Source organism: Prionailurus viverrinus, chromosome C1, assembly GCF_022837055.1.
Source record: "Prionailurus viverrinus isolate Anna chromosome C1, UM_Priviv_1.0, whole genome shotgun sequence".
Lineage (NCBI taxonomy): Eukaryota > Metazoa > Chordata > Mammalia > Carnivora > Felidae > Prionailurus > Prionailurus viverrinus.
In genome coordinates, this window is record NC_062568.1 from 72037544 (window position 1) to 72058026 (window position 20483).

Genomic DNA, 20483 nt, shown 5'->3' on the forward strand with positions numbered 1-20483 from the left:
ATTAATACTAACTGTTAATAATTATGGTGAATGATAATGATTTGCTAATATTCAGGGAATACTTGGTTGGATTTGGTTTCTTAAGACATAAAAAAAAAAAAAAAAAAAAACCCTACTGCCTATTCCTTAAAGAACTTGGCCAACCAAAGGCTGGTTGGCCAGAGAAGACTCATGTTCTCAGAAGTTCATTAGTATTATTATTAGTATTAGTAGTATTATTATTAGTATTATTCTACCTTTGCCAGGACACTACACATCAAATCTATAATTTCATTTCCTTTTCTTTCTTGCCTATTCACTTTATTATAATTTTTCTCCCTATATAGACTGTCCAACCAAAAGTCATCTTTTGAAACAAAGGATTCTCTTTTCACTGGTTTTGTCATTCCAGCTATGCAGTCCAAAACATACGGGCAAACATTTCATCTCCTCAGGGCTTTAATTCTGAGGGAATTACAGCCTCCAATTCATTCATCCCAAATCATTTCACTTTTTTTTTCAAATCATTTCACTTTTTAATGTAACTACTATATCAATGTTTTCCATTTCTCCTAAATAACCCCTCTCCCTTCCGCATTATTAGAATGTTACTTATATGTACCTCTTTTTCCTGTTATCTTTAACTGTGTGCTTTTACTGTTTTGCCACACTGCCTAAAGTGCCATTCTCTAGAGAACTAGATACTATTTTACCAGCAATTTAGTGATACTAAATTCATCAAAACATTTAAGAACCCAAATTTCAAAATTATTATGCACTATGATTCTGCAACCAGCTTTTATCTAAACATCACACTGACTTTGAAATATACTCTAGAAGATATTGTCTTAAGTATATTCTACACAAATTTTTGATTGAATTTTACAAATTAAATTTTCCACATAGATTCGAAAACTGATCTCAGCTGAAATATGTATATGGCTTATTTTTTCAACAGTTTTATGCAACACACTTTGAATATAAATACCAAAAAAAAGTTACCTTGTTTTTACCCAGAAAAATGAAGACTTTTAAGGCCACAATCATAGATTGTTTTGCTTAAAAAAAAACTCAAAGAAAAGAACAAAAACAGAAATAGATTCATAAACATACACAATAAACTAATGGTTGCCAGAGGAGGATGGGGCTTGGGGGATGGGTCAAATAGGTGAAGGGGATTAAGAGGCACCTGGGTGGCTCAGTTGGTTAAGTGTCGGACTCCTTGATTCCACTCAGGTCATGATCTCACTGTTTTGTGAGATTGAGCCTTGTGTCTGGCTCTGAGCTCAGTGTGAAGCTTGCTTGGGATTCTCTTTCCCTATCTCTGCCCCTCCCCCACTCACGTTCTCATTCTCTCTCTCTCTCTCTCTCTCAAAATAAATTAAAAAAAACATTAAAAATAATCTTTAAAAAAAAAAAGGCACAGGGGCACCTGGGTCGCTCAGTCATTTAAGCGCCGGACTTCAGCTCAGGTCATGATCTCACGCGAGTTTGAGCCCCACGTCAGGCTCTGTGTTATCAGAGCCTACTTCAGACCCTTTGTCTCCTTCTCTCTGCCCCTTCCCCACTTGTGTTCTCTCTCTCTCCTCAAAAGAAATATCTTAAGAACCAATTTTTAAGAAGATACAAACTTCTAGTTATAAAGTAAGTCCCAGGGATAAAAAGCACGTATAGGAAACACAGTCAATAATGTTACAATAACTTTATAGGATGACAGACGGTAAGTACACTTTTCATGGTAAGCATTTTGTAGTGTATGTAATTGTCAAGTCACTATCCAGTAACCTGAAACTAATATAATATTGCGTATCAATTTTTCTTCAAAATATTAAAAGTAAAATACATAACATTACAAAACTAGTGAACTAAGCATTGCTCTTATTTGCATTTTCAAACTTTAATTGTGCTTTGATCTTACTACAAAGAGATATGTTTGTAAATAAGTTTTAAAAGCGCTTGCTGTTTAAAATAAATAAATACATAAATAAATACATAAATACATAAATACATAAATAAATAAATAAATAAATAAATAAATAAATAAAATAAAAGCGCTTGCTGTTTGAAAGTAATTCTTGAATTCAGTGACAGAATGGACTTGTATGCACAGGCTTGTACTGATGCTAGAGTTACTTCTATAAGAGATGATTTTAAAGGGAAATGAAAAGCTTAAGTTATCAAAGACAATTATTCTCTTTTGAAATTATTGAAAAATTATTCTCTTTTAATACAAAACATCTGGTTAATCTATGAACTTACATAGAAGATACAAAAAAACAAATTCAAAACATAGAATATAAATGTCATTTTGCTTTTGGAAACCGGATAATGTTTAGTCTGTGAATGTGTGCAAAAATTGTCCTCTTCTTATTGAGTATTTTTATGGGAAAAACAGTGTCACATTTCTTGCTGAGCTTTTATACCTTGTTATCCAAATAAGTGTGTTAAAATGTTCACATTTCACCTTGTGCGGTTTTTTGGTGAGGTTTTATGTTTTATGACTTACAGAGGCAGGCTGTAGGATAAAACTACAGGAGCCCGGTTATTCTGATAACCGGTTGCAGACAGAATATGATTGACGACACAGTCTATAGTATCTGTCAAGTTGTCCTTTGCAAAAATGCATGTGGGAAGTTAATTTTCATTTTTTTTCTTTTTTATACAATGTTATGCTTGCAAAATTAATCCACATTATTATCCGTGGTCTAGTTCCTTTATTTTCATTGCTTTATACAATTCAATATCATAGACTTACAATTTATTTTTCCTTTCTACTGTTGCAGGCCATGTAGTTTTTGTTTGTTTGTTTGTTTTTTCAACAGTATAGGCAATGCTATTGTGAATATTTTTTCATGTATCCTGGCATGAATGTGCCTGAGTGTCTCTAATGTATATATGGAGTGAAAACACTTACCATAGATGGAGATAGCTTTAATCTTAATACATAAGACCTCATTTTCCTATGAGTTTTTCTGTACAAAAAAAAAAATGAAATAATTGTTCCTTCTGTCATTTTGCCTGTAAATTCAGCCCAAATTCTCAGTCCAGTTAAAACACAATGTAAGACCTTTTAAGTCACATATTTCTGTTTAATTTTTCTGTCTTTTTAGTTTGGTCACGCTTATGTTTGATTTTTTTAAATCCTTTTATTTAAATTTGCAACTTAATTGTATTTAAAAGGCTACTTCAGTGGTTTTGTGGTTGAGAATCTAAAAAGCAGGAAAAAGGATAAAATTTAAAAAAAATAAATACACAAGTAAACAGAAGAGGCACATATTTATAATGGCTATTAGGAACAGAACATTTTAATTTAAGAATAAAGAGAAAATTATATATATGTATATATAACATATATGTATATGTATATAGCAGTGATTAGGAGAATATATATGTGTCTACACACACACACACACACACACACACACACACACACAGAGTAATACCTTGCATTGAAAATAACTTGTTCTGTGAGTGTTCTGCAGCCAAACAAACATTTCTAATAATTTTTAACTTGATCAATGAGTGATGTCTTGCAATATGAGTAGTACATGTTGCCAAATGTCACATTATCACAACTGAGCCAGTGGTTCTTTGAAATTCGCTTTGATATACAAGTGCTTTGGATTACAAGCATGTTTCTGGAACGAATTATGCTCACAAACCAAGGTTTTATTGTATGTGTGCGTGTGTGTGTTATACATATATGTATATGTAATAGATGTATGTATTCCAGTAAAATTCTCACTGAACATTGTGAGGTCTGACTGAGAGATACACATCTTTTCTTCAAGTCATTTTATAAGTCTCTAAACATTTGTAGGACTAAATAAAAATGTAATTGTTGAGCTACCTGAAGGTTTGTGTGGAGTGCTACCCATTTGACCTTTGATATTTTTTAACGATGGAGAGAACAGCAGAGGACATATTCTGGTGATTTCCTGGGTATTTTTTAAAGATAGAGACAACAGCAGAAAACATATTCTGGCAATTTGGGGAATTTATCTTTTCAGACTGTGAAATTCTTTTCAGAATTGTCATAGTCTCCAAGGCAGACAGAAAAACAATTCCTCAGATGACCCCTCTCTCTTCCATGTAAACCCCACATGTGAGTATCAGCAAGACCTGTGGCTGGCTTAAACAGAATGAGTGTGGCAAAGGTGATGGGATTTAGAAATATACATACATGACACATAAGGGGTGCCTGGGTCGCCCAGTTGGTTAAGTGTTCTTGGTGTCTGCTCAGGTCATGATCTCATGGTCCATGTGTTGGAGTCCCAGTCAGTCTCTGCACTGGCAGCGCTGAGCCTGCTTGGGATGCTCTCTCTCTCTCTCTCTCTCTCTCTCTCTCTCTGCTCCTTCCCTGCTTGTGTGCATGCCCTCTTTTTCTCAAAATAAATTTAAAAACCTTAAAAATAAACAAATACATAAAAAGTGTAGCACCTATGTCTCTTTCCGTTCTTGGCTTTGAAGAAGCAAGCTGCCATGAATCCTACAGCCCCAAGTGAAGTAATATTTCTTACCTGTCTTGACCATATTACTTCTAAGTAGGAAAGGTTTTATAAGACATAACTTAATTATTATTCAAAGACAAGCAGGTCCACATGTCTCACCCAAGAATGGGAGATCAAAAGATCTCTCATTTTAATTAGATTTTATAAGAAAAAAAGCACTCAGTGACTATTACTGCATATTTTATGTCAGAAGCGACCATATTATTGATAAGGAAAGGAAAGCAGATTAAGGAAGAGTTCAGTGGGCTCCTATTGAAAACCTTCTACAGGATGGTTGGAATCGTAACTGCACACCCATTATTACCTGAGGAATGTTTCCTTGTACCACAGTTCTGGAAGAGAATCTGATATATCCTCATTGGCATGATGCTAACTTCTATTTGGAAGAGGATTATGGAAAAGAAAATGGCTCTACAGTTTGGCAAATGTCATCTGTTTACTGAAAAGAATTATTAACAATCAAGTCACAGCATGAAGCAAATGATTTGAACCATCCAGAGTGTTTACACAGAGGCCTGATGCAGACTGGGAGTTGCTGACTTTCCTCCATTACAATATTAGTTTCCTCCTCTAGACTGAACTGAAATTATTCTATGACCTGAGCATCTCATTTGTAGATAAGTTCGAAAGTAGTCCTCTTAAATGTGTTAAAGAAAAGTATCAGAGAATTTTATCTATTTTTCATATCCTCTTTCCACTTGCATATTTATTTTGAAATCACATATATGTGAGTGCACACATCTAAAATAATAATTGTCTCTTTCTTCTCTCCCAAAGGGCATAATTTTCACATTTTCAACTTTCTGGAAATGTGTATAAATATATGGACACCGAAACACAGTGGGTCATTTATTATTTTGAAACTTTACTCTAGTTATTCTTTATGTATTGAATAGACATGAATTTTGACACTAATTAAAACAGACACATGGCTTAGTGATTTGTCAGCTTGGCTATTTCTAAAATTGTTTGGAGATGGAGTTATGGCTTACTTGCCTCTTCGGTACTGTGTCCTTTTTGGGTTTTGCCAAGTCACCTGCCAGTAAGCATTTTGCGTACTTGGGTAAGTCCAGAAACAAATTTCTTCCATGAAAGCCTCTACACTGAGGATTTTTCTGAGAGAAAACTGAAAGCAAACCTGTTAATAAGACCAGAAAGTGTCTGCATGTTTAATTTTTTACTAGATACACAGTAAACTTGAGTTATATGGAGAGGCTGAAAAGAGGTTGGTACATGTCTGAGCTAACCAATTAATTCAGAGAATACACTGTAACTGTGCCCATTATTACAGATATTATTAGGGTGGTCAATTCAATTCCATTTCTATTGACATTCCAAGTGATCTATATGATTTGGGGGACACCAAGATACACACCACTGATTGGCTGTGCCTTCACTTTTCTTTCCATAGATGTGAGATTAGCTATAAGTTAAACTTGTAAAGGGGCAAGTCGAATTTGTATCTTATCACAGTTGGCACAGTTCAGGGATGAAAATACATATGGTTTAAATATGAATATTAGTCCACAAGTGGTCTACATTGATCGGTCACTATGCTGAACCCCTAGTTTGAGGGAAAGGGTCAATGTGTAAACATTTATTTCTTACTGAGATGTCTGATAACAATCAAGTTTTTATTTCCATTCAATAAATTATTGGAAAAAGATATTTTGTTGAATACATTTTAAATTCTAGAATTTTAACCAGTGAATCATTAATTATTAAACTTTAAATAATGGAAAACCTATGATATTATGTCAGATAACTCCAATTTATTTGCCCAGACTGGGTATTGCATTTTTTTTATTCCATCTTATACTAGAGAGGAACAGGAGTTATTTCCCTGAAACATGTACCTGATACAAATCACCTCCTGATTAGCAAGCGGTCCAATATCAAAATTGTTCTGTTTTTCAATCTTTGCTTCTTTAAAATTTGCATTTTTCCATCTTTATTTAAATCAACTTAATGCTCTTAAATGTAAGAAAAGAAGGAAAGAAAGGAAATAAACCTCCAAATAATACTTTCCTTTGGGGACTGGTTAAGGTGATATGGAATGCTTGATGACAATGGCTAAGGAAAGAGACATTGTGTGAAAGTCTAATGAGATCTGAAAAGATCTGAAATTATCATTTCTTTGGGGAATTATTCTGTTTTCTCCTTTCAGATAAGGAAAACCACATAACATGATTTCCTTTTTTTCCCCCCTTACCTGCGAGGAGTGAAATATATTCAGTTACAGCATCTATATTAATTTTTGAAGTTTGAATATATTTTTTTGTTTTTTTTCTCATCTCTCTTGTGTATTCATTTTATGTATATTTTCCTATAACATTTTGTAAGCCTGATACATTCTTTTTTTCTGAGGGCTATAAGCTATAAATAGAGTTTAGTGAAAAATATGTTGGTTCCAATGAAACGGAAATTGTGGGGTTCATTTTTTCCCAATTACATGTTGGAAGAGCAAACTTTCTAAAATACATATCTGATCCCATTATCCTTTTAGAAACTTTACAGGTTGTCTTCAACATAAAAAAAAAAACAACTATATTCTGTGGATTATAATATTCTTTTGGAATGGGCCATTACTTACCTTTATAATCATCTTCCATATTAGTTCACTTCCCACATCCCATATTCTAGCCTTTCTGAAGTACTTATATTTGCAAAACAAAATATGGCTTCCAAACCCCATGAATCTGTACACATTGATTCTTTTGCTTCTCTTCCTTTTAATTATCTATGTTATCTTTTCAAATTTCTGCAAACACAATTCTTAGTATCCCTTACAGCAAAATACTTTGGAAGATCTTCTCACCTTCTTTAACCTTGACCAACCCCACACAGATATGAATTGGTCACCTTCCTTCTTGAATCCCCCAGTATTCTGTGCAGTTATGTTTCAAAACATTTAGGACACTATATTTTAATTAGGAGTCTATAATTCTAAAGTAAGAGCTCCCCCATTATAAAAAACCTGTTGGACAGCTTGGAAGGATTTAGTAGAATTTTGGGGAAAGAAACCAAATAAATCAAATAACCAGTTACTAAAAAATAACTTACTGGTTTAGAACAGATTATTGATATGAATACTGGTCATTCACAATTTGTGCTCCATTTCAACTGTAACCAACATTTTGATTCTCATGTATGGGGAAACTGCCCTCTTCAAGACCAAATACAATGCATATTTCCTGAAGTAATTTTTTCCCTCCAACTTGGTCATCCATAATTACTTTATCCAGATAGTAACAAGCCTAGGGTTTATAATTAATCTTTACTTTTTATATATTCCTATCATGGTACAGATCTCAATTTACCAAATTTTTGACACTTAATGTCTTCTTTATAGCTGAATATCAACTCTGTAAGTCATGCAGAATGGAAAATGTCTGGTGTGAAACATGAATTGTATAGTAGTTAAAAAACTATGGTTGGATGACAGAGTTCATTCACATATCCAAATCTAGATATTTTAATAAAAGTAAAGATGTGAATAATGTGAAATATGAATATAAAATGTAACATAATATCATAATACAAATTTTATGCATAGGGAAATTGACAGCCAGTGAAATCACACTTATACAGGGTTACCAACATATGAGTCCATAATCTAATTAATTGTCTCATTCTGTGCACAATTTCTCTTCAATATAGCTTGTTTTATAAAATTGAGATGTCACTTTGGCAGTGAAGACGGTGAGGAGATGAAGGGGTAATAAAAAAAAAACCAATCATCTATTAATGAACTCAATGAGAAAGGAAGCCATAAATCTCATTAGACTTCACAATGGAATACTGGGTAGAGGGCACACTACTGGCTTTCATTTACAAAACTAAACCTGCATCTAAGTGACATTTTCCATTCTGCCCTTCTCATTCAGTTAGCCACTGAAACTTAAACCTTGATCAAAGTGCCAACTCCCATGGGCTCCCCAAGTCTCTGCCTGTAGTTCATTGATGATTTGGTTAAAAGACAATGAGATTTATCTCTAGCATTATTTTCTAGGTTACAAGCTTACATACATTTTAAGGGTCTACATGGCACAATAGTATTTATCTGTCAACAAATACCAACACCAGCTTTTAGGTTGATCTACTGAAACTTAAATCCACCCTTGACATTGTTTGAAGACCAAAGGGTGGGGTTGGCCAGCCAAGAAAAAGTAGACCTGACATACAAGTTTAGATTCAGGACACTGAAGTTATGGATGTTACTTTCAATTAGTTTCATTAAGCATTGTTTTGCTTTGTTTTATTTTGTTATGTTTGTTTTATTTTCTCCTCTATGAAGAGTTGTAAAATAAAACCTGGTCAGACATTTGCTTACAGACTATGACAAAAATAGATTCCTAAGGGAATAATTAAATAATGTCTGCTTAAATATGTTTCCTCGCATGGAAGGATATCATTAATGAAAATAAATGCCTGCCCTTATTTTTAAATCTACATGAAAATATATTTAGATTTCAGGAGGAAAATACTTTTGTTCAAATTATATTCTCTTTATATAAAAGGGGATAAATAAGAAAGGTTTGTGAACTGGTCAGAATAATGGCCCCTCAAGTCCACATCCTAATCTCTGTAACGCATGAATATGTTAACTTATTTGGCAAAAGGGATGGACACATAAGATTAAATTAAGGGCCACGAGATGAGAAGCTTATTTTGCATTATGTAGGTGGGCCCAATGTCATCACAATGGTATTTAAAATTAGAAGAGCAAGGCAGATAAGTCAGAACAAGATGTGTCTATAAAAGAAAGGCACAAAGAGATTCAGCTTTTCTGATTGTAATGATGGAAGGAGGGGGAACCCCCCAAGATTGTGGGTGGCCTCTGGAAACTGAACAGATGAAGGAAATGAATTCTCTTCTAGAGCTATTAAAAGCAAACACCGCCCTAGGGACATACTAATCTTAGCCCAGTGAGACCCATGTCTGACTTCTGGCTACAGTCTGTAAAGTAATAAATTTGTATTATTTATGTTGCTAAATTTGTGGTAATTTATTATAACAGTGACAAAAAACTAATACAGTTAACTAGGGTTTTTTCTCAAAGGGGCAGATCAAATATAAGCATTAATCTCTGATGCTTCCTGAAACACGGAAACAGAAGGATTTTAGGAGTGCCTATGTGACTCAGTCGGTTGAGCCTCGACTCTTGATTCTAGCTCAGGTCATGATCCCAGGGGGTCATGGCATCGAGCCCTGCACCAGGGTCTGTGCTGAGCACGGAGGCTGCTTAAGATTTTCTCTTTCACTCTCTCTGTCTCTCTCCCTCTGCTCCTCTCCTCTGCTGGTGCTCTGTCTCTTTCTAAAAAATAAATATAAATAAATAAAAAAGAAGGATTTCAGAGGGATTTTAAAAGCATAGCAGTGCAAAGATGTCAGGAAAAGGCACGCTTTCCTCCATTAAAATCAACTTTTTAAAAATGTTCATTTATTCTTGAGAGAGAGAGAGAGAGAGAGAGAGAGAGCCAGGCGCGTAAGCAGGGGAGGGGCAGAGAGAAGGGGGAGAGAAACTCCCCAGCAGGTTCCAGGCTGTCAGTGTAGAACTCCAGGCAAGGCTCGATCCACGAACTGTGAGATCATGACCCAAGCAGAAATCAACAGTTGGACAATGGATGGAACCACCCAGGGACCCCTTGACTTCAGGTAAATATTAAACCGTATCACTGAACAGTGAAGACCATGGTTGGACTTACTCCATATATTTGCACAGAGCCTCAGTTAGACTTACTCTATATATTTGCACGGAGCCTCAGTCATCTTTGTAATTGGCCCACTAGAAAACAGACCAAAAAACACATATATTAGAAAATACTACAACAGGAATGGAGAAAGAAGAAACATTTAAAATACACTATCATTAATAATTTGAAAGACCTAAGATCCTTTATCCAGGATACAAAGAAAAAAAACCTAAAAAAATGTAGAGAACCAAAAAATTTTTATTTATTTATTTTTTCAATGTTTATTTATTTTTGGGACAGAGAGAGACAGAGCATGAACGGGGGAGGGTCAGAGAGAGAGGGAGACACAGAATCGGAAACAGGCTCCAGGCTCTGAGCCATCAGCCCAGAGCCCGATGCGGGGCTTGAACTCACGGACCGCGAGATCGTGACCTGGCTGAAGTCGGACGCTTTAACCGACTGCGCCACCCAGGCGCCCCCCAAAAAACTTTTAAAATCTTGAAAATTAAAATTATTATATAATAATTTAAAATCTTGTAAGATAAGTGAAATCTAATAAATGGACACAAATGAAAGTCATAGATGATAAGAAAATGTACAAGAGAGTAGAGAAAAAATGCAAAGAGATAACAAAGGAGGGAATATGAGACTATCAAAAAATCATCCCAAGAATTCTAGCATCCCAATAAGGAAAATGCTAGAAAGACAGAGGAAAATGGAGAGGAATAAATAAAGATAGAAGTTAAGAAAATTTCCATAAAATATGAATTTCCAGATCGAAAGGGCACTGCAAAATGGACTAAAATGGGCTCATGCTTAGGCAGATAATCTTGGAATTTTAGAATACTGTGGAAGACGAGAATATTCTAAAACCTTTAATCCTTTGTCTCAAGCAAGAGATTGAAAGTCAGAATGGCATCAGACATCTTAATAGCAACATTGTGAACTAGGAAAAAAAAAGCAAACATCACTGAAATTCAGAAGGAAAGTAATCTCTACATTAGGCCAAACTATCACTATTAATTATGAGGAAAATATTAATTTATTGCAAGATATCAAGATATCAAAAAGTTTACTGCCACATTTTCTTTCTCAGAAACTCCTAGAAAATGTGTTACATTAAAACAAACAAAAGAGTCAACCAAGAAAGATGAAAGCATGTGTTCCATGAAACAGGGAATGTGGCAAAAAGAATCCTGCTGGATGCTGATAAAGGAGATCCAAAAACAAAAGCTGTACAGGAGACTTAAAGAAATTTACCTAATTGAGCAGGTCAGAATGCTTCAGGAGAGATTTCCTTAAGAAGGTAAAATTGTTCAAATAGCAATGTGTTTCAGGAATTAATGGGAAAGTATTTGTAACTGGAAAAGACTCTGTGGCTGAATTATATATATATATATATATATATATATATATATATATATATATGTATACACACACACACACACACACACACACACATGCACAAAGAAAAAAACAAGACAATAATTAAACCTATGGGGGAATATGGTATGAAGGGTGAGAAAAATTATCCAAACACATGGGCTCAATTGTGATAGCACTAACGAAAACACTAATTAATCTAATTAAAAATATGGTATTACAATATTGGAAATTTAGCAGAGGTTGGATGTGGTGGGTAGCAGGAGTTGAAATAGAACTAGATCTTTGTCTCCTAGAGTATAAAAAGCAAATTGATTAATACTCCCCAATGGAAAATCAGGAAGAAGCATTAGAAGAATGGTTAGAGATTTGCATGTAAATAACAACAGTATCACCCAGAGAGCAGGGACTACTCTTGTTTGTAGATTTCATTTAACTAAAAACTGGCTAAAGAGCCTTTCTGATAATCCATTTCTTCAAGTATAAAATGAAGATAATCTTTACCATTATTGTAAAGAATTAGAATTTGCCCTTGGCAGCATCCATTGATCAGACACAGTCCAAATATTCTGAAACAGCCATGATTTCAAGGCAACTTTTCAGGTAAAAAAGGCAGAATTTAGAGAAAAAAAAAATTCTACTTACTGAATGATGGGGAGTATATTCTTTGAACTTCACTACGCCAGAAGCTTCGGGAACGTGGTTTTTTGACTTAATTCTATGAGGTGCCAGGGAATTGGACACATTACATATCACAGAACTTGTCTGATTCAAAATTAGGAGCATGTTTTTTTAAAGAAACATTTTCAGAAAAAGTAGCTCAACACTTTTTAAAAAGGGGGATTTGATATTTAAACAAGATTAGGAAAACGATGTATTTGATTGCTTTACTTACTACGGCTTTGGAAGCACTGGCTCAGCGAAGGACAGGAGGGTCATGAAGATTCCTTACAAGAAATGCACGTCTGAAACAGTCTGCATTATTTTGTGCAAGTTCCATATTACTGAAGCATCTCACAAATGAAGAGCAAAAATAAAAGTAACCCTCAAGGAATGAGTTGTGATGGATTGAATCATTGTCTTTTAAGAGGTAAGAGGCTTATGATAAACAACCCAAGTCAAGGAATATGAGTAATTCACTGTTGGAAAGTGGAAAAAATGATGAACACACTGTAAAAATTAAACCCAATCATGTTTTGAAAGTTTAATATAGTTTTTATAAAACTGAACTTGCAGCATTGAATACATGAATTTGTATTTTTGTAACCTAAATGACCTTGCACATTTAAATAATTATTAATTGCATGCCAGAAAATGCAATTAGTTGGATTCTAACTTGAAGATGATGTACAATGTAATTGAAGCACAAATTCTGAAGTAGAGCCCACACACAGATGTGCTGTGCAGTCAAGCTGAACTCTCTGCATACTATGGAATTGTAGTAATTTTTCATAAATCGGATAGAGGATAGGCCACCTTCCCCATAATCTCACTCTTCCTCCAACAGAAATAATCCATTTTTGCCCCATCCTGTCTAGACAAATGGGCTTTTTAGTACTGAGACAACTAAATACATTTCTTAGTATTTAAAGCCATATACGGATGAATTTAAAAGCACATAAGAATTTTTCAAAAATAACTAATGATAAAATATCCTTATTTTTAATTTGTATATATTTACAAAACTGTATTCACATATTGCTGAGAAGGATGAATATTTCAAATGAGGATAAGCATTATCAAAATAATCATATTTCTTTTATTCACATCATTTTGATAAATAGAATGAAATATTTTACCATGACAGGAGCTATACCATGAAGATCCCACAAAAGGGACTAATTTCCAGTTGTTAAGTAGAGTTATTCAGTTCAATGAATACATTACATTTTGTTTTCCAATAGTCACTACATTGGTGGGCTGACAATTATCCTGGCTTCAGTTGACTTTTATTCTCTTTGATTTGAGCTCTTATAACTTCCTGAAATGGAAATACCAGAGATTTATTTTTTATTCAGTCAATAAAATGCAGAACTTTTCACTGCTGAGAAAACATGTCATATACAGATTGAACAAATGTTACATGAAATCGCTTGGATAAGAAGTCCTCCAGGATGAAATAGATGAAACGGAGATGATCTTTTTTGGAATGATCGGCATAAAAAAAAAAATCAGCAAAAGGAGAAGAAAAAGCAATTTTTTATTTTTATCCAAATATATCAGACTTCGTAATTTAGTTAGTTTCAACAAAAATGGAGAGTCACCATATAATGTATCATCCAAATCAGGACACTCGAAGAGTGAAAGGGAGTGCTATTATTAATTACACAGATACAACAGGTAGAAACTGGAACTCTCCCTGGTAAACTGGGACCTCGGATCAACTTAGCAATACGGGCTAAACTGCAATTACATGCAGAAATCATACCTTTCCCATACATGTGTGGAAAAGATAAAGAAATAGCATCACTAAGAAAAATTAATTCTGGCAACCGTGGTTTTTTTCTCATCAATCGGATTTCTGTTGAAATATATCACTCCCTCCCTAAGCCGCTCACCTCTTCTAAGATAATCAATTCTTATTACACCCATTTTCCATCTTGTTAGTCTGTTTTCCTTACCTTAAACTGTTATTTTGAGTATCTGAAATCATCTTATCTGTGCTCCCTCTGTCTCCGCAGCCGCCCTCCCCCCACTCTCCTACTAATAGTCAGTGTTCAAATGGGCAGCAACCTCCCCTTAGAGCCAAATGTCCAGGAGTTAAAATGGCCTAGGACATAAAAGACATGCAAAAATTTTCTTGAATGAATGTGTGAAATACATTCAGAGAGTTCATTTTTTGGTCCATGTTTTCCTTGGTACCAAAGACAAATTAGAATGACTCTCCAAATTAAATTATGGCTCTATTTAGTTTTAAGTGTTTGGACTAAATGATCTATGGAGTTTCTTCCACTGATAATGAATATCTCATGCCCCCTAGACCCCGTTCTCTCTCTGCTAGTTCATTTCCTATACCTAGAGAATGGGATCAAGGGGTAGAACAACTAGCTCTATGCACAGTGGATGAATGCTCAAAGTTGATCATTTTGCCAGTAATAGTTCCCTGGGATTTGTTTGCACCTACAGAATTTGGTTGATACAGAGGTAGCCAGAAGGTATTATTGTAGTTAATGATAAAATTGTTGATGTAATAATTTTCCAGTGAGAAAATCATCACAGGATTGCTAAAAAAAAAGGGAAATAATGAGAGCCCAAACCAGGCATTAAGGATTTAGATATTAATAAGGAGAAATAGCTAAATTCTGGACAGACTTACACTGCAATGCCCTCACCCCCCACCAAAAAAAAAAAAAAAAAAACAACTATAGGAAAATCTATGACATTTTGATAAGGAGCACTTATAAATTTTCATAAAAATCTCTGCATTCCAAATCTTTATTTTGTAGGTGTTCTTCTGAGCAATAGTTTTTATTTCCACTAATGAGTAATAAATATCAGACCTTGGGGTTAGAAAAATAGTACTGTTAAAATTACTTTGGTAGGCCAGGCATCCAAGACACCAATAAAATCATTGTTTACCAAACAAACAAATAAACAAAAAAGCCCACATGGGTAAAATATCTTCAATTCATCTAATTAAAAATTCTCTCAGGTATATACATAACATTCTCCCTGAACCCAGTGACAGGCATGGGGTGGGATAGGTTCCCCAGGTGAGGAAAAAAGGTCTGTCCTGATACAATAAATGCCACAAACAAGATAACAGCATTAAAAAAGAGACTCATTTAGACATACATATTTTAAGCATAGATATTTATCATCTGTTTCATTGTATTGTCGTATCTCTTCAAGAATAAATTATTGGTTTTTAAAATGACAGAACTTCCAGAAAAGGAGTGAAAATGTTACCAATTGCCTCAGTTTGAAACAGGGACCATTAATTATGTAATTTCAAGCAGATTCTGATATATTCAGTATAAGTTGGCTACTGATGATTACAATGATTCAGCATTTGTTCAGAGCTCATATTTGTATTAGATCATATACAAAACAGATTTCCAGACTTGAAGTAGTCCAGAAAAGGGCCAATTCTCAAATTAACCAATTTTCCCCTAGTACTAGCAACTTTTAAAAATCCTAAGAAATTTTTAGCATATTGATGGTATGCTCTAAAATTTATGTTAAATATAATGGTTATATTTATGCAGGGCCATAAGTAGCATAGACTTGTGTGACTCCCTCATATAAAGTACAATTGATAACCTCCCAGGACCTTAAACAGCAGAAAACATTAAATCAGATTTTAAAATGACAAATAATTTAAGGCTAAAATATTTGGTATTAATAATTAATGCCAGAAGCCTTCCTAGCCTAATAAAGTAAACATGCACAAGAACTACAACTTTGAACAAAACATCACAATTTTATCAGATATATATGTACGTATGTATGTGTGTGTATGTCTGTGTGTGTGTGTGTATATATATAGACATATATATGCACACACACACGTGTATATATATATATATATATATATATATATATATAATATATATACACACACACATATATATAGTTTTATCGCCCTGAAAGCTATCCACTCATGTTTGGTTTAATACATATGTTAGAAATGTCGTGAAGAGTACCACCTCTTTAAATATATATATATTTTTCCAGAATATACAATATAAATATACCATATATAAATCATGCCATAAAACTAAATGCAAAATTTGCACATTATTGCATGCTTGATGTGATAATACATGCCCGTTAATAAGAACTTTCTTACGGTGTCCTCCCTTTACACAACTTTTGCTTTCTGCACAGTGGCAATACTTGGGAAGAAAGGGTTCTCAAATATGCATATATGACTGGGGAAAAATGTACCTTTCAGATTCCTTCGAGGATTACCTCATCAGCCAAATATTGGACTATTACTAAATCAAACAATAAATAATGCCTACGGGGGTGTTTTGTTATGTGAATCGATCAGAGTTCATTTTTCTTAATTTGGCTGGGAGATTCCCTTCCATCCTGGCTGCTCCTCCCGCCATTTTTTGAAGCTTTGGTGGCAAATCAGCCACTGACTGGCTCATGGGATCAGACAACATCTTGGTGGTTTTAGATACCAGTTTTTCTTCTGAGTTGCCAGGAACTGAACTTATTCGTTGAAGTTTCATGGGCAAATCTCCCAAGCTGTAGGCTTTTTCTGAAGTTGTAGAACTCATCCTCAAGAGTTTTTTGGGAAAGTCTTCTCTTCCAGTAATTTTCTGCAGCTTAGACGGAAGCTTTGTAGTCATGTCGTCGAGTCCATCTAAGCATTCCACAGAATTGTGTCTTTCTTTGCTGTTAGTAATGGCTGGTGCTATCAAAGGGGACGACATAAGCAGCATTTCCTCCTGTTCTTTCACGCTATAAGGTGGCGTGGGGACTTCAAATGTTGCGTGAAACTGGGAGTAATCAACTTTAAAGAACCCTTCTTCTAAGGAAATCACGGGAAAAAAACGATGGCCCCAAAGAACTTCATCTTCAGTGTAAGATGTTCGAGCTTGACAAGTCATCCCTATGGGGCACAAAGAAAACCTGTGATAAGTTCTGCACAGTGCGCGGACATGCAACGCCAGTTTGACCGAAGGGATTCATTTTGCTTTCCTATTTACGTTTGAACTCTTATCTAAATAAACCGACTAATGGAACACGTGAGAAGTTTCAATACGTTAATAGCTTTGATACATACACTTTCTTCCAGTGAAAACCACAGGGCACTTTTACTTTACATGTTTGAGGGGCAACATATCAAGGCACAATTCATTGCTTTTTATCCATGAACCAAAAGTAATAATGGCATCAATATGTGAACATACATATTGATAGAAGGGGAGAAACCACAAAATCATTTCTATCGCTCAAGAAGCCATGTGATATATGAAACAAACCCAACTTTGCATCCAAACTTTACCACTGTGTAAACTTCTTAAGATACTTCATTGAGTATCACTTCCCTCTTCTGTAAAGGACGAAATCCTTGCATCACAGTACTGTTGTGAGCACGGTAAATAAAGTAACATGTACAAAAATGTAAAAGGTGTCATATAATGTCTTAATAAATGAGAGCAAAGAGAACTATCCCAAGTACTTGCCAAGTTAATAAAAGTTGAAAATATTTTTATCTTGGGTAATAAAAAGTCATCATGGTGGTCCTATTCTTCTGGATCTTTCAGGCCAGCATAAACTTTTGCTCAAGTCTTAGAAATCTACATGCTAACATCAGTAATCTGTGTCAATGTGATGTTTCAAATTTTATTCCTGCTATAGGAATCTCTAAAACCAGATGCAGGATATCAGGTATAAAATGTTGCTATTTACATATTATGTTAACTTGGATATCATTTATATCATGCCACTCTTATTTACTCAACTGTGTTGTCTTCGTAAATCAGATATTCAGAGCGGGTCACTATTAAATCAGTCAACCTCAGATATTCATTAGAAGTGTGAAGACTGAGAAGTACATGAATACATTTAAAACATGTTATCAAACTTCAGTCTTATTTCAGTCAGAAGACAGAACTTTTTGTAACTTGCAAAATTCACAACCTTCTTTCACCTTTACTATCAGACTTCTATTTGAGGCTAGTAAAGTGTAAAATTTTAAAAATGCATTTCTGTAATAATTAAGAATAATTTAAACAAATAATGACAGCCTTTCTGCTTACATTTCTCTTCTCTCTCTGTCACTTTATAAATAATTTCTATTGGGGTTAAGCCTGGAGTAATTTGGATAAAGGGATATTCTGTCTTTTCCCTTGATTAGCGATCATACATACAATACTGAGAAAAAGGATAAGTACATAATTGAAAAGCCATATTGAAGATAATTTCTTCCTGGAATCTTTACAAAATCTTGCCTTATAACTATTGTCAGCTATGTATCACCAAAGAAGCAGCTGTTACACTTATATACCATCCTTTTCCAGATACTTCTTAAAGAAACAAATGCAGAAAATAAATACCTATCATATCTCAGGCACTGTGTTAGGTGCACTCTGTTTATTATTTCTAATCTTTAAGATCATCCTAATAAGAAATATTCTTGTGGCACTGGGGTGGCTCAGTTGGTTAAGCATCTGACTTCGGCTCAGGTCATGATCTCATGGTTCATGAGTTCAAGCCCCGCATCAGGCTCACTGCTGTCAGCACAAAGCCCGCTCTAGATCCTCTGTCCACCCCACCCCCCCAACCTCTGCTCCTCTCCTGCTCAGGCCATGCTCTCTCTCTCTCTCTCTCTCTCCCCAAAATAAACATTTTTTTAAAAAGAAGATATTCTTATGTCCATTTTATTTTTTTTTTATTTTTTTTTTTTTTTATTTTTTTTTCAACGTTTATTTATTTTTGGGACAGAGAGAGACAGAGCATGAACAGGGGAGGGGCAGAGAGAGAGGGAGACACAGAATCAGAAACAGGCTCCAGGCTCTTAGCCATCAGCCCAGAGCCTGACGTGGGGCTCGAACTCCCGGATCGCGAGATCGTGACCTGGCTGAAGTCGGACGCTTAACCGACTGCGCCACCCAGGCGCCCCTCTTATGTCCATTTTAAAGATAAGAAATATAGCACTCAGAGAAATAGATCTTGACCTTCCTTGGGCACAGATCTAGGAAGCTATAGAGAAAGCACAGTATTATTCTAATTTCTGGGGGGGGGGGGGGGGGGGTTGATACTGTTTTTTTTACTCTGCCATCGTGTCACTAATATTTTAGTTAGGAAACCGATTCTAAACAATCTATCAAATTAACTGTCATGGTGAAAATCATACTGGCCAAACACCAGTCTTCATAATCAACATTTTATCAGGAATAGCCCTCAGAAACATTTATACATGGAGATAACAAAATTAGTTTAAAGAGTAATTTGTAAGTACTATAGACATACACACAGTAGCATTCTGTATCTTCAATTTCTAGCCTGTATTTCATGAAAAAAACTTACAGATGATCATTCAGAAAAGATTAAAAAATGTATTTACTGATATATTTACTTGACTTTATTTTGAATAGTTTAAAGATCATGAAAAATTATAATACACAACAACTATCCATGTTCCTATCCATTAAGATATGAAAAATAAAATAAATAAGTACCCTGTATTTGTTTTAAAAAAGTACCTTTAAGTTTCTCTCCCAAAGCAGTCACTCTCATAATTTATGTATTTTTCCAGCCCAGGATATTAATATAAATTTAAGAAAAAAAATCAGAGGGATCTTGGTGGCTCAGTCAGTTGAGCATCTGACTCTTAATTTTGGCTCAGATCATGATCCCAGGGTCATGGGATTGAGCCCCATGTCAGGATCCATGCTGAGTGTGGAGCTTAAGATTCTCTCTCACCCTCTGCCCCTTTTCCCTGCTCATGTGCTCTCTCTCTCTCAAAAGAAAATAAAAGAAAAAAATCATAAATATATATTTACTGTTAAGTGACAGTACTTCCTTCACAGCCCCATTTTAACTTTTAAAAATTATGCCACTGAAAATTGATGGTGGGTAGAATTATCTGAAGTAAGGGCATAGAGTAAATATAACTCAGTGTAACATAGGTTTGTAGGTTTGTCCTCTGGTCATTACAAATGGATGTATATATTAAGAGTTGAAGTAAATGCAGACATAAACTTTGTTCAGTTACTTGTAACAACAAAAGAGCAAACACTGAAACAAAATCCAGTTACTATCACCATCTTAGTTCATTCCATTTTAGTGACATTTTTTACATTGGGAAAGGAAAGGAAATGAAACAAAAAATCAACATTCTGTCCCATTATTTATCTTTATAATATACCACATTGCTGATCTGCAATGCTTACTTATCCTGAGCTGTTTCCTGGGTAGTTATCAGCACTCAATGAAAAAAAGTAAAAAAAAA

The 20483-nt window shown here is 34.6% G+C and overlaps 1 protein-coding gene across 1 annotated transcript in view; it reads right to left on the reverse strand.

Annotated features, from left to right (window-relative positions):
* Window positions 1–16548: 16548 nt before the first annotated feature.
* The window catches only part of KCNJ3 (potassium inwardly rectifying channel subfamily J member 3), a 157231-nt gene continuing 153296 nt past the window's right edge, over window positions 16549–20483 (reverse strand). Inside the window, exon 3 of the mRNA XM_047872695.1 lies at window positions 16549–17135. Within this exon, the coding sequence (XP_047728651.1) occupies window positions 16549–17135 (587 nt within the window). The remainder of the gene's footprint in view (window positions 17136–20483) is intronic.